This window comes from Mirounga angustirostris, unplaced genomic scaffold (assembly GCF_029215605.1).
Source record: "Mirounga angustirostris isolate CCGP_5_RB_7025 unplaced genomic scaffold, mMirAng1.0.hap1 SCAF_15, whole genome shotgun sequence".
Classification (NCBI taxonomy): Eukaryota; Metazoa; Chordata; class Mammalia; order Carnivora; family Phocidae; genus Mirounga; species Mirounga angustirostris.
In genome coordinates, this window is record NW_026991723.1 from 59947875 (window position 1) to 59962449 (window position 14575).

General features: G+C 44.3%; 2 protein-coding genes across 2 annotated transcripts in view; both read right to left on the reverse strand.

Annotated features, from left to right (window-relative positions):
- The window catches only part of FBXO10 (F-box protein 10), a 52594-nt gene extending 38125 nt beyond the window's left edge, over nucleotides 1-14469 (reverse strand). Inside the window, exons 1-2 of the mRNA XM_064579184.1 lie at nucleotides 14101-14469; nucleotides 11601-11719 (exon numbers count right to left, since the gene is read on the reverse strand). Coding sequence (XP_064435254.1) covers nucleotides 11601-11675 — 75 coding nt within the window. The 5' untranslated portion in view covers nucleotides 11676-11719; nucleotides 14101-14469. The remainder of the gene's footprint in view (nucleotides 1-11600; nucleotides 11720-14100) is intronic.
- TOMM5 (translocase of outer mitochondrial membrane 5) overlaps nucleotides 1-14575 on the reverse strand; it is a 43597-nt gene that overhangs the window by 11797 nt on the left and 17225 nt on the right. The gene's annotated exons all lie outside the window — the stretch shown is intronic.

The following is a 14575-nucleotide window of genomic DNA, read 5'->3' on the forward strand; positions in this document are numbered from 1 at the left end:
TGGCTCTTGGTCCTCTGCCTCAGAATCACCCAGGGCCTGCTCCTAGCTCCACTTCAGAGCTCCAGAATGAGCACTTCTCTGGAGTGGAACCAATTATCTGCATGCTTAACAAGCTCCCTGGTGACTGCATGAAAAGGGCCCCCATTCCCCACTTTGATGTAGCATCCTCAGTAAAAGGATCTCCTTAACTTTCAACCCTCTCGGTGATATGGCCCTCCCTGTATCATCTCAAAGTCAGAAGACCTGGAGCATGTTGTAGGAGACCTTGAGCAAGTCACTTAACGCCCTGGGCTTTGGTTTCCTCATATATAAATTGGAGACCCTGATACTACCCCAGGGGATTTCTGCAACCATGAAAAGATCCAATGTACACTGTGTTGGGAATTAGTGCTTTTTACCAACTATTCCCAGTTCCCCTCCTGGGTACTTGATAGGACTGCACTGGCCCCTCCAGTGGTTGGGTAGGCCACACGGTTAGTATTAATCAGTGAGTTCTGAGCAGAAGAGGTGTATGCTACTTCTGGACTAGCTAACTGCCTATGCAAGATCATCCAGAGCTTGTTTTTCTCTGGCATAGCAACTGGCAACATATGAGACCATGGCTACTCTGGGAGGACAAGCAGAGGCCCCTGCTAACCGGAAACAGATGCACATCATACATAAAACATAATCCTTTGTTTTGGGTTAAGGCACTAAGAATTTAGGAACTGTTAACTACAGTATAACCCAGTCCTTCCTGACCGAGAGAGCATGTGAAACTCTAAAGGGCACTAGTAGGAAGCTCCCGGACACCCTGAGATGCCCATTCCATGGTTTGTCTGCAGCCAATTTTAGTGTACTTCCCAAAACTGAGCCAAAATCTAGCTCTTAGTTACTTCTTCTGTTGATCTCAGTTCTGTTCCCCTGGAGCCACTGGAGTTCTGCTCTCTTATACATGTTGCATGTTGGATGCCAAACCTGGGAGTTTGTACTCTGTCTACCATCTACTGTTCCTCAGGAGGGGAGTGGCCTGATCAGAGCTCTAGTTCAAGGAGATCCATCCATGAGAGGTAGGTCGGGTAGAACAGTGAGAGCAGAAACTCACAACTTAGCAAATATTAAATGACAGTTTCTTTCCCTCAGGATTATGTGAGGGCTTCCAGAGGATTTGGGGGCAAAGGTGCCTGGCAGAGAAACTACTGGAGCTTCAGTTTTCTTAGGATTCCAAGAAGCCCACCCCACAGTGGAAAGCTAAGGGTCTTGTGGCAGGCCTGTCAAGGGAAGGAAGATATGCTAGCAGAGGATTTTCCACCCTTAAGCACTTGCCTTCCTCCAAATTTGGCCAAGTCCCTGACTCTAGCAACACCCCACAGGCTGAATCTAGAACGAGGCTGACAATTCTACCCTCAGGACCCCTCTGAACTTAAAGAGGATTTCCTTTTATTCAGCTGTCACACTCCCTGTTGTTCCATTGGCTTTATTATCTTTACACTAATCCATGGGGATCCATGCAGCAACAGGGATTTCTATAACCAGGTAACACTAAAAAAAAAAAAATGTATTCAAGTTTTGCCCTTCCTTTTTGCCAATGGGGCCTCTGAGCTATGGAATTAAAAGTAACGAATGTCAGGGCGCCTGGGTGGCTCAGTCATTAAGCGTCTGCCTTCGGCTCAGGTCATGATCCCAGGGTCCTGGGATGGAGCCCCACATCGGGCTCCCTGCTCGGCGGGGAGTCTGCTTCTCCCTCTCCCTCTCCCCCTGCTTGTGTTCCTTCTCTCGCTGTCTCTCTCTGTCAAATAAATAAATAAAATCTTAAAAAAAAAAAAAAAAGGAACGAATGTCCCCTAGGGCTTGTGCACCTGGAGTGTGAGCCTGTAAAGAGCTGGAGAAACAACAGTGGGAACTTGTTTGGGATGGGAGGGAGCAGGTCCTGACGTAGGCCTCAAGCTGTTCCCTTCGTGTGTTCCCAAGAGTGAGAACTCAGGGCTTCTGTGTGGCACTCTCCTAACCCTCTGGGCCACTGGGTGTCCCCAGCCTCAGTGGGTGGGGCATAGGCCACCCCCTTGGGAGGCGCACCCCATAAGACTTGGCTCTCAACAAGCAAGCTCTACTGCTTCCCAGCCTTGTGACTTGAGCAAATCCTTTAACCTCTCTGAACCTATTTCCTCATCTATAAACGGGCTCATGATGGCCGTCCTGTTATACACTTCCTGAGGATTTTGAGAATTTCCAAAGAAAAATAATCATTTATTCAACAAAGATTCATATATCACTTACTATCGCACTAGGCATTGTTCTAAGTACTGACAAGCAGTGAACAAGACAAAGTCCTACCTTTAGAGACAGACAATAAATTTAAAAAACAGTAACAAATGCTACGAGGAGAAAATAAAGCAGGCTAAGGGGTATGCATGTGTGTGTGCCATTTTAGATAGGGTCATCAAGGAAGGCCTCTGAGGAAGTGACATTTGAACAGAGACCTGAATGACATTTGAAGTCATGGGATGGGATGAGATCACTAGAGAGAAAGAGAGAGAAATCTGATGACCAAGTCCTTGCCAGGCTAACATCTAAAGGGCATGAACTGAAAATAAATAAATAAACAAATAAAGGGCATGAACTGGAAAAGGACTCTGCAAAGGAGAAATTGGGAGTGAATACCCTTAGAGAACTGTGCAGCACCCTGGTCAATGTGAGGCACTGGAAGTGAAGCTTTGCTCTTGTTTTGCTAATAGACTCCCACTGCTTTTGAGAGAATGGGTCTGCTGGCCAGTTTGCTGAGCATCATGATGGGCAGGCAAGGTGGGGTCAGGACTAAAACCTCTAGTGACATCTATATAGTTCACTTAGGTTTGTGTGAGTGGATTTGTGGGGCGGGTGGGAGGGACATGAGGGACTACCCACGTGAAAAGTGAGACAGGGTATGCAGATGTAGAGTGACCAGATGATAGAGTGTCTGAACACCCACTATGAGGAAATTCACTGTGATGAATTATACACATTCTCTGCCCTCAAGGAGCTTATCTTTTTAAACATAATATGCTTTTCTTTATCTATTGTCTACCTCCCCTGAGCAAGTCCTGTAAAGCAGAAACTTCCTATCATTGCTTTGTATTATGCCTAGAACTCTGCCTTGTCCATGGTAGATGCTCAATAAACATTTACCAAATGAATGAAAAATCACCACCATCATTATCTGGCATATTAGAACAGCTGAGACTATTTAAACCATTAGTCACTGAATTCCTACTGTGACACAGATCCCTGTGGAATAAAACAAGAAGTAAATGAAACCTGAGTATGTAGTCCACACTTACTACATATGAGACTGTGTGGTAAAGCACTGTGAGGGAATCAGGAATAAGATAAAGACCCTATCCTCAAGTCTGCTGGGAGACAAAGATATCTCTACCCTCCAAACCCACCCCAAACCACAAAACCAGTATAAGTGAAAAAGTGCGCTCAGTGCCTTAAGAGGGAAAGCCTTTGTCTAAAGAATATAAATGTGACCTCAAGGTAGGGAAATTAGCCAGTAATAACAAAAGGCAACAAGACCAGAACAGCTACCACTTACCCAGCATGAATATTTGAAAGACACCGTATTGAGCACTTTTCATGCATTACTTCATTCTATTCTCTCAAAATCCCTCCAAAACTTTGCAACTCAGAATGCTGTTCCTAGGACCTAGGAGCTGGTTAGAAACGCCAACTCTTGGGCACCACCCCATACCTACTGGATCAGAATTGGCATTTTAACAAGATCACCAGGGATCAGGGATCACTGATCTAAAGTATCACAGTCTTCATTTTACAAATGAAGAAACTAAATCTGGAAGAAACTAATGTGACAAATGACTTCCCCCAACGAGCAGCAGAATCCCCCTGTGAACCAGGTCTGACCCCAAAGACTAGGTTTTTAACCATTAAGCTAAGCTTCATGAAGAACTGGCCTCTGAGCCGCACTCTGAGATACGGGTAGGGCTGGGGGATCCAGAGAATCCAGAAAAGGGACTGCAGGCAGAGAAAAGAGTGTCAGCAAAGCTGCAGGGTAAGAAACCTCCAGCCAGGCTGAGGACACAGTAAGAAGCTCAGTCTGGCAGCAGCTCTAGGGAGTCTGTATACATACCTACACACAGACTACTGGAAATGAGACAAAATTTAAAACTTTGAAGATGACAAAAATCTCAGCTGGGCTTTTCATCATTTCTTCAAGCCTCAGCTCTCTTCAGCCTGAAAAATAACCAGCTGTTTCTTATTTTAGCTTTGAAATTTGATGGCATAGACCGGAAGGCTGTGTTCTGATGCACGTTTGGCAGAGTGTGGTCGGGAGCAGTGAGGGCCCTCTCTCCCTCCTTCAGTGCCGAGCCCATTCATGGTGGCCCACCTACAGAGTGCACTGGGTTGGGAATCCCAAAACCTGGGTTTTAGTCCTGATTCTAATCAACTGGGTGACCTTGAGGGGGCAAGGAACGGTGAGCTGAGGGCTTACTAAATGCCAGGTGACTTTTATATGTCATCTCAATGAGCAATTACAACAACTTGAGAGGCAGTGGTCTTCTTATCCCCAATTCCAGGAATAAAGTTACTCTGCTTTTTATTTAGTTAGTAAGTGGGACAGCTGTGGTTCCTAACCTGGACTGAGTCTGGAGCCTCTGCTCTTTCTGCTGCAACAGCTTGCCTCCTAGTTCCCTTCCTGAGCTCCTAGGGTTCCTAAACTTGTGAAATGATGGAGGAGGACCTTCTAACCTCCCCATACAGACACAGAAACTCACAGATCATGAAATAAGGATGAATTTAATCCTGCAATTATTATGCATTAGAGCATGAGAGTACTGGGCCTCCTCCCAGGCATGGTCTATGGCGGGAACACCTAATCAGAGCCTTTCTCACTACCTCCTGCCTCCCACGCGACCACACATGGCTCCCACATTTCTCCTTAATCGCTCTCAGCTTGAGGCAATTCCACACCAAGTGATTGTTACTTTACACCCAAAATTACATATTCAGTGGAGTCAGATCATCCTGTGTCTCAGCTTATCTATAAAAGTGGGGATAATAATACCTTAGGGAGTTGTTGTGACGCTGAAATGAGAGAATGGATGGAAATCACTTCACATCGTGCCTGACACATAGTAAACACACGATAAATGGCAATGAATTCCTTCTCTCCTAGGACCTTTTCCTGTCCCTAAATTCCTTTCTTTCATTGTAATGCATTTGAACCAACCCTCCAATATTTAGAAAAAAATTAATTATAGGCAATAATTGAGGGTTTTCTGTTGTGAGGTAGGGAACAAAGAGAGCATAGAGCGAGTGGAGCTCACTGCCGAACCCAATGCCCTGCTCCCTGGCCAACAATGCAGACACCGACCCAGGGCCAAGCAGTGGGTGTATTCTTTACTGTCACCAAGCCAACAAGTTTTGTAGCTGCTGACCATCCAGTGACAAGGACAGTGAGATTTCTTTTCAGAGCAGTCATTGGCAGTAACAAATTCAGCAGCTAGCCTGTGGGGGCTCATCACATGACTCAGCCATTCCTCATGGGTCGATACCATTCTCCTTTCACCTGGAGTCTATACACACTTTTCTCTATCTCAGTGCTTCTGCTTCCCCATAATACCAGCTAGCCAGGACTCTTCAAAGGCCTGACTCTACCTCATGGCTTCTCTCTACATGGCATTTTAGCTTCAATTTCTGTAGTTAAGTGCTCTTCCATAATCCCCAGTTCAAATTTCTAAGAACACACATCTTTTTCCCAGTAGGTCATATCACAGGTCCTTGGTAAGCCTATGAATTGGCTGTTCTTGGGTCTGACATTCAGCTCTGGCCCAGGAATTTCTGACTAGGGAGTAGGAATAGAGCAAGTTTTTATGGTAGAGAACATGGTTCTGAACATGAACTCCTGACATGAACAGGAGTTGTGGATGAAGAAGTTTCTCTTAGAAAGGGCCATGGGAATAGCAAGCACCACAGATGACATGTTGAATATATCTCCACATACTAGAGAGCCCCACACTCGCTCTTCCTCATCTCTGCTGCTGTGGACCACCCACACTGTCATTGGCATTGGTTGGTGGGTGAAGGAACCATTTGACCAGATTCCTCCTTCCCTGTCAATGGGCTCATGAAGAGGTGATGTCTTCTCCCTTTTTCTTGTACAGATTAACTGAATTAATTCCAATCACACCCTCTTCTTTTTGTGTGTTACTCTTCCAAGTCGCTACTCGGCATGGTGGACTGTGGTAGCTATAACTTTTGTCTGCCCAGCATACCTCCCCTCTTCTGGTTCCTCAGAGGAACGCTGCTCCCACTCCATTTAGTCCATTTAGAGGTGGGGCTGTCATTCATAGTGCCTCAACCCTCTCATACTTGACCCAAGGTAGAATCAGAAGATCCCATCACTCCTGCCAGCAAGGGGGACAACTTGGAAAAGTTCACTTCAGGAATGAAGCCGAATTAAGACACGCAAGGCTGAATGACTGAGAGAGATGGAGAGGGGGATAGTCCTAAAAAGATTTTTTGAACTCCTGGATCCAGCTATGCAGTAGTGAACAGATTTTCTTTTTAAAGTTCAGAGAGTCTAGTAAGTTGATCATCTGCAACCAAGAGTCCTGACAAAATCATATCATCTTCTCAAATTCTTTGCTCTCTCATCTTTTTCCTCCCTCATCACATTTGTTCTGTCTGTGGGTCCTTAAACGACTCTAATCAAAGCTGACACACTGTGTTACAACTAGTCTACCACTAAGCAGGATGGGATAAATAAGAGATCAAGTGGTCTAAGGTCCCTGTACTGTCCAAAAGAAGAGTAGGGATATTTATCACCTCCCCAAATTTATCAACTTTGGTTAAATTAAAATTTCAAGGGTAACCATTAAAAAGAGCAACTGTATAATGTCCAAACTAGAAGGAAAAAGAGCAAATGACTAAAAATATACCAAAAGGAGGGAAGAGCTCAAACAAAATGGAGTACTAGCAGGACAAATACATTAAAAGCATAAAATACTAAGACAGACTTAACCCTCAGGACATCAGTGGTCATATTAAATAAATATGGACTAAATTTTCAAATTAAGAGACAAAAACAGGTGATAAAAAAACAAAACCCACATGCTACTTATAAAAGACATATCTAAAACACACAGCACAGAAAGAATGAAACTAAAAGGATGGGAGAAGATATACCTTGCATAGACTAACCAAAAACAGATGGTGTAGCTACACTGGTATCAGATAAAAGAGAGTTTAAGGTCTCCCCCCAACCCCCAAGCCAACCAACCAACCAAAAAACCCACCATTCCTTTAGCTAGAGATAAAAAGGGCAACCTTATAATGATAAAAGGTTAATTCACCAGGAAGATATAATAAGTTTATATTTGTACACACTTGATAATACAGCTCAAAGATGCAAAAACCTAAAAGGTGAAATAAGCAAATTCATAATCACAGTTGGATATTTTAACACATTTCTCGTTTTAATAGCTAGAATAGGTAAAAATAAACCAGAAGGGATAAAGAAGATTTGAATTAATAAAACTGACCTAATGGAATACACAACACTGAATCCAGTAACTGCAGAAGCCACATTACTTTCAAGCACGCATGTAATATTTATAAAAACAGACCATAAACAGAACTCTAAAAAAAATTTCAACAAATTTCAAAGGATTAAAATTATACAGAACAAGCTCATGGACCATAATCAATTAATAAAAGATAACCAGAAAATACTCATATGTTTGAAAATTAAGAACACTTTTTTTTTTTTTTAAGATTTTATTTATTTGACACAGAGAGAGAGAGCACAAGCAGGGGGAGCGGCAGGCAGGCAGGCAGGCCGAGGGAGAGGGAAAAAGCAGGCTCTCTGCTGAGCAAGAAGCCTGATGCTGGGCTCGATCCCAGGACCCTGGGATCATGACCTGAGCCGAAGGCAGACGCTTAACGACTGAGCCACCCAGGCGCCCCAAGAAACACACTTCTAAGATACCTATGAGTCAAAGGGGAAATCACAATGGAAATTAAAAAATATTTAGTAGTAAATGACTAAAATACCACATATCAAAACTTGTGAGTATCTACTAAGCAATATTTAGAGGAAAATGTGTGGCCTTAAATGAAAAGAATCAAAAGGAAGTTAAGCGTCTGCCTTCAGCTCAGGTCATGATCCCGTGGTATTGGGATGGAGCCCCACAATGGGCTTCCTGCTCAGTGGGGGGTGGGGTGGGCTGCTTCTCCATCTGCCTCTGCCATTCCCCCGGCTCATGCTTTCCCTCTCGCTCACTCTCTCTCAAGTAAATAAATTAAAATCTTAAAAAAAAGGGTACAAATGAATGAACTAAGCATCAATCTCAAGAAGTTTGGGGAAAAAAACACCCCAAAATATTTCCAAGGAAAGTAGAATGAAAAAAATAAGAGCAGAACTTAATGAAACAGCAAACCAACTTACTATGGAGAATATCAATGAAGACAAAAGTTGGTTCTTTGAAAGGAAACTCTACTGAAGCTAAGGAAGAGTAAAGGGGAGAAAACGTAAAAATGAAACTGGGACGAAAGGGGGCACATCTCTACGGATGTTGCAGACATTAAAATAACAAGGAAATATAAACAATTTTATATAAATAAATTTGAAACCTTTAAGGGGACCAATTCCTGGAAAAATATCACTTAATAAAACTAAGAAGAAAAATTTTAAATTATGTTAGATTAAAAACACTGAATCTGTGGTCAAAAATAACACAACAAAAGACAACAAACTTCCAGAACCAGATGGCTCCGTCACTGAATTCTCCAAGCATTCAAGGGACAAAGGAGAGGAAACTAGAATGCATGGTAGATGAGGAAGGTAACGGGCATTACTTATATTTTTGCACTGACTGTGGAAGCAGGGATTATAGCATGCTCCACTAACCTTCCTCTTGTAAATGTTCCCAGAAATTGTAACCAACCAGAATCCTGGAGCTGTATCTGGGTGAAGTGAACTTAACAAAAGAAAAGAAGGTATCTTGGGGCGCCTGGATGGCTCAGTCTTTAGGCATCTGCCTTCAGCTCAGGTCATGATCCCAGGGTCCTGGGATTGAGCCCCGCATCGGACTCCCTGCTCGGCGGGAAGCCTGCTTCTCCCTCTCCCACTCCCCCTGCTTGTGTTCCCTCTCTCGCTGTGTCTCTCTCTGTCAAATAAATAAATAAAATCTTAAAAAAAAAAAAAGAAAGAAAGAAAGAAAGAAAATAATGTATCTCAATGGAGTGTAGAGAATACTATTAGTAAACTAACCAGGGTCTCTACTAGCCAGTACACCCATCCTCCTGATAGGAGTGTCAGCTGATAACAACACACAAATGTCCCTTCTCTGGAAAACTGCCACCTCACCTGGTTATAGCAGTCTTCCCCTCCTCCCCCATCCTGCTTCCCTCATTCTCCTTTTCCTGACCATGTTTCCCAATACACCACTTGAACAAGAATCCCCACTTCAGGCCCTGCATCTACAGAATAGGTTCTAAGATATCACTATTTAGGAGGGTGAAAAGAGAGTCACAGAGTAGGAGAAGATATTCTTAAAACATATAACCAACCAGGGACTACTAACCAAAATATATAAAGAACTCCAGGGCGCCTGGGTGGCTCAGTTGGTTAAGCGACTGCCTTCGGCTCAGATCATGATCCTGGAGTCCCAGGATCGAGTCCCGCATCGGGCTCCCTGCTCGGCGGGGAGTCTGCTTCTCCCTCTGACCCTCCTCCCTCTCGTGCTCTCTGTCTCTCATTCTCTCTCTCTCAAATAAATAAATAAAATCTTAAAAAAAAAAAAAAAAAAAGAACTCCAACAAATCAATAAGAAAAACTGAAAAACAAGCAAAAAACTTGAATAGGCAATTCAGAAAGAGGCTATCCAATTAATTAATTAAAAAGTGCTCAACATTAGTAGTAACCAAGGAAAAGTAAAACCACAAATTATTATAGACCCATGAGAAGAGTTTAAAAATTTTAAACGGACAATACTGAGTATTTGCAAGGGTGTAAAGCAACTGGAACTCTGACATACTGCTGGTAGGAAAGTAAATGGGTACAATCACTTAGAAAACTGGCATTATTGGGGTGCCTGGGTGGCTCAGTCTGTTAAGTGGCTGCCTTCGGCTCAGGTCATGATCCTGGGGTCTTGGGATCGAGACCCACTTCCGGCTCCCTGCTCAGTGGAGAGCCTGCTTCTCCCTCTCCATCTGCCTGCCACTCTGCCTACTTGTGCTCTCTGTCAAAAATAAATAAATAAATAAAATCTTTGGAAAAAACAAAACAAACAAACAAAACTGGCATTATCTAGCAAAGCAATTCCACTCTGACACATTACCTACAGAAGCTTCACAAACACAACAGAAAATGTCTAACGATGTTCTCCGCTGCACTGTTCTTGGTAGTCAGAAGCTATAAGCAACACAAGTATCCGTAAACTAGAGGACGAATAAATATATTGTGACATATATCATGAAACACTGTTAGCAATGAAAATAAGCGTGGTAACCTCATGGATGCAGCACACAAACGAAGCAAAAGAAGCCAAAACAGAACGCACACAGTATGATTCTATGTATGAAGTTAAAAAACTAGTAAAATTATACTATTTAGGAATGGAAATATAGGTGATGAAACAAAGAGAAACAAATGATTATCACATACGTCAAGGTAGTGGCTTCTGGGAAGGAGGTTATGATTTGGAAGGGGTGCTACTGAGTATTGGCAATGTTCCACTTCTTGACATGGGTGGTGGTTCCATAATTCCCTCAAAATTGTTAAACTATGCATACATTTGTGGGGTTTCCTTGCATGCATTTTTCTATCTCATATTTTTAAAGTTTAAAATAAAGACAATGAGGGGCGCCTGGGTGGCCCAGTTGGTTTAGTGTCTGCCTTCAGCTCAGGTCATGATTCTGGGGTCCTAGGATCAGCCCTGTGTCGGGCTTCCCTGCTCAGTCTACTTCTCCCTCTGCCCCTCTCCTCACTTGTGAGGGGGCGCGTTCTCGAGCTTTTGCACGCTCTAATAAAGTCAAGTAAATAAAGACATCGAAATAAACATACCGATTACTGTCTGATTCTTAGAAAAGTTGAGGGAACTGCATTTTTAAATTAAAACTTTGCCCCTAAATCCTTAACAGAGTACACGCCATTTAAATTTGCAACAATGCCTACTTTTCTTGGGATTACAGGTGGAGAAACAGTCTCCTGGGAACAGATATGTGCTTTGCCAAGAGTGACCAGAGGACCCCTCTTCTACATGAAAAGTCGAGTAGGCACCCAAAGTCGTAGGGTAGCTATATGCCATTTGAGAATTCTTGGTAGGCAGAATCCTTGAGAGGAAGTAGAACCAATTTGCCAAAATACCTTCGGTTAAGGTTAGGAATGCACTGAGCCTCCAAACCCTGACAAAAGATTTGAAAATAGGGTAATCTCCTGAGTGGTCTGTGGTGACCCTGACCAAGGCTGCTAGCACAAAAGGGCCCTGTATACCCCCAAAGAGAATTCACTAGAGGACTGGGGGAAACCAGCCTGGTGACACGCTCAACACACTGCCCAGAGTGCAATGCTTTAGGGGAAAATGGCAAAGCATGTGAGCACAAACTAAAAAAGCTCTAACCTTGGAATCCAAGCATGGGATCAAGCTGGCAGGAACCTGGTCCAATAAGGGCGTTGAGCAGCAGTGACCACACATCCTTGGAGCATGCAGGACAGCTCTTCAATAGTGATACCATATAGCTGTGTCAGAAATAACAATGTGGGTGGACTGCTCAGACTCTGGAGTTCTTTTTCCTCTGGAGAGTGGAAATAAGACTGACTTCTTTGGATTGTTTAAGCCCCCAGGGAGCTTGGAAGTGGGAGACATCAGAATTCTCACCAATGAGGGCATTAAAGGACTTGGGAGATTACTTGGAAAAGTAAAGAAATTTTTGACTGCATTAGAACCCAACTGGTGAAATGAGACACACAGGTTAAATATCTGAAATAGACAAAATCTTAATCAAATGTCTCTATTATCTACCTTTATACACACAATACTATATGTATGAGTAGGAAAGTAATACATCACTAAACTAACAGAATGAGGGTAATAAGAGAAATTAGCAGGCATTTCAAACAAAGCCCATGATAGGTGACTTAAGAGAAGGTTCATTCATTAAGGCAAACTGAAACAAGTTTCTTGTACCATCTATTACTATTATGTGACTGAGACATGTAAAAGGAACTTGTTTCTTTTACATCTTCCTTGAAGAGCATCTTAATATGTGATATCTTCTCTCTCTCTTTTTTAAAAGTATTCTCCATGCCCAGCACAGAGCCCAATGTGGGGTTTGAACTTATGATCGTGAGATCAAGACCTGAGGGGAAATCAAGAATCAGACATTAACTGACTGAGCCACCCAGGCACCCCTACTATGTGATGTCTTCTTGGTTGCCCAGGACCCTCCCTCCCACCTCTGAGAGCTCTCCCTGGCTCCTAATCTACACCTTTATCAGAGGCCCAGATCTGCCCTTGCATGTGGTAATACCCTCAGACTATCCCCCCAAAGATTCCGAGTTCCCCAAACCAGGGTCTATCTTTATTTTTATCTCTGTTTCTACTTATTCCCACTCCTCTTGGCCCTGGCACCAATACATGTTTGTTAAAGGAAAGAATGAAGGAGGAAAAAGGGAGGAAGGAATAGTATGAATGCACTGCACTGAAAAAAAAAAAACAAAACCAGAGGACCACCACCAGGAACAGAAACCCACAGTGAACTGGGGACTGCTTGACCATGTATTACTTAACAGCTACTCGTGCTATCATAAAAACAATTCATCTGATAACCATGGAAACCAAAATGAAGGCACTGTGGCGAGGGTGGCTCTTTTCAGAAATCTAAAAACAATAAGAAGCCTGAAACCAGAAAGACAAAGAACTCCAAGTGCTCCAGACCAGAAGGAAATCCTTTCCTAAAAGCCCTGACAAAGCAGCATTTTCTTCAGTTTCTAGAGGCTTCAACGAGGGCTCAGGGACCACTGTGACTTACCATGAAATAATTCAGACCTGTGTGCTTCTGTCCCTTGGGGCCAGCTGCTAAGAGGAAAGCTTGCTGGGAGACAGAACTTATTGTCATTATAAAATGTACTGAGAACCGGCAGAGGGAGATAGATTTCTCCCCTAGCTCCTAGTAGGTGTACAGGCACACAGTAGGTCTCCACAAATCCTTGTTGAGTAAATGAATTAACTTAAAACTCAGGGAAAACACAGGGTCTGGTTAACAGTATGTGTTCTTTCTACCACCCAGTGCCAACATTCTGTCGGGTACTGAGAATGAAAGTCCTGTCCTCGTTCTGGGTCCAGTTTCTCCATGTGCAAAAGGAGACAGCTGGATTAGACAGTTTCCCAGGCATCTTCCTACTCTAACAGTCAATCACTGTACTGTGCTTTTTTTGGTGGCAGCACATGCCTGGCACTTTTCTTTCCCCTCAAAGGGAATCTGATACCCATCTGCTCCAGTACATGAATGTTCCATCCTGCCTGACTCATTTGGTAGGAACAACAGGTTCACATGCCAGTTGTAAATGAGAAGGCAAAGGGGGCCCAGAAAGAGAAAAGGGGAAAGGATCCCACTTGGCCTCTTAGGGAACCAAAACAGTACTCTTTTAGGACTAAATATATACAAACTGAAGTGTGATTATTCTAAACACCCCTCATGTGAAGCACTCTTTAGTTTACTAAATTAACTGAACAGTATTTATATTAATAATTGAACACTTCGGTGCCGGAAACTGTGTTAAGCCCTTTGCACAGGTAAGCCCGCACAGCAACCTCATGAGCTAAGTACTATTATTATCTTCTTTGAACTGATGAGGGTTTTGTCTGGCTCAAGATCACACAGCTGGTAAGTGGCAGAACTAGGACTTGAACCCAGGTCTGACTCCAGAGTTCCGGCTCTTCAAATGGCTTTCCCACCTGTTCTCCACGGTAGTCCTAAGAGCGAGGCAGGGCAGGTGTTACCACCTTTACTTTAAAGAGGGAGAAACGGACTGAGAGACTTGCGCTTTGCACAGAAGACAGAGGACACTTGATAGTAGGTGCCCAGCCCCTGACGCCCCTGGGTGGGGGCTCTTCTCACCCCAGGAATCTGCTTCTTCCTCTTCGACTTCAATTACACACTCGGAAAACCTCAAGGCTGAAGGCAACCGCGGAGATCCACTTTCGCCGCCGGGTCGTGTTACCGGCTGGGAAAACGAGGCACAGCTCTCCTCCCGCGCGGCAGAGCCTCCAGGTGCCAGCAGAGTGCGGGGGCGCCGGGCCGCGGGCGGCCTGAGGGCACCCCGTCCCGGTCCCGCCAGGGCCAGGTGCTCAGCCTCCGCCAGGACCGAGAGGCGCCTGCTCTGCGGGTCACCTCGGGAAGCGCCCCAGGTCCCCGAGAGGCAGCCTCCAGGCGCCCGGGCCGCCCCCTCCTCGGGGCCCCGGGCATCCCGGGGACGCGAGCGGAATAACTTCGCCCTCAGCCTCCGCGAGCCGGCCGCCTCTTACCTCTCCGGGGGCTTTCCGGGACGTCGCCCACAGCAGCGCGGGCCGCGGGAGCCGGAGCCGAGGCGCAG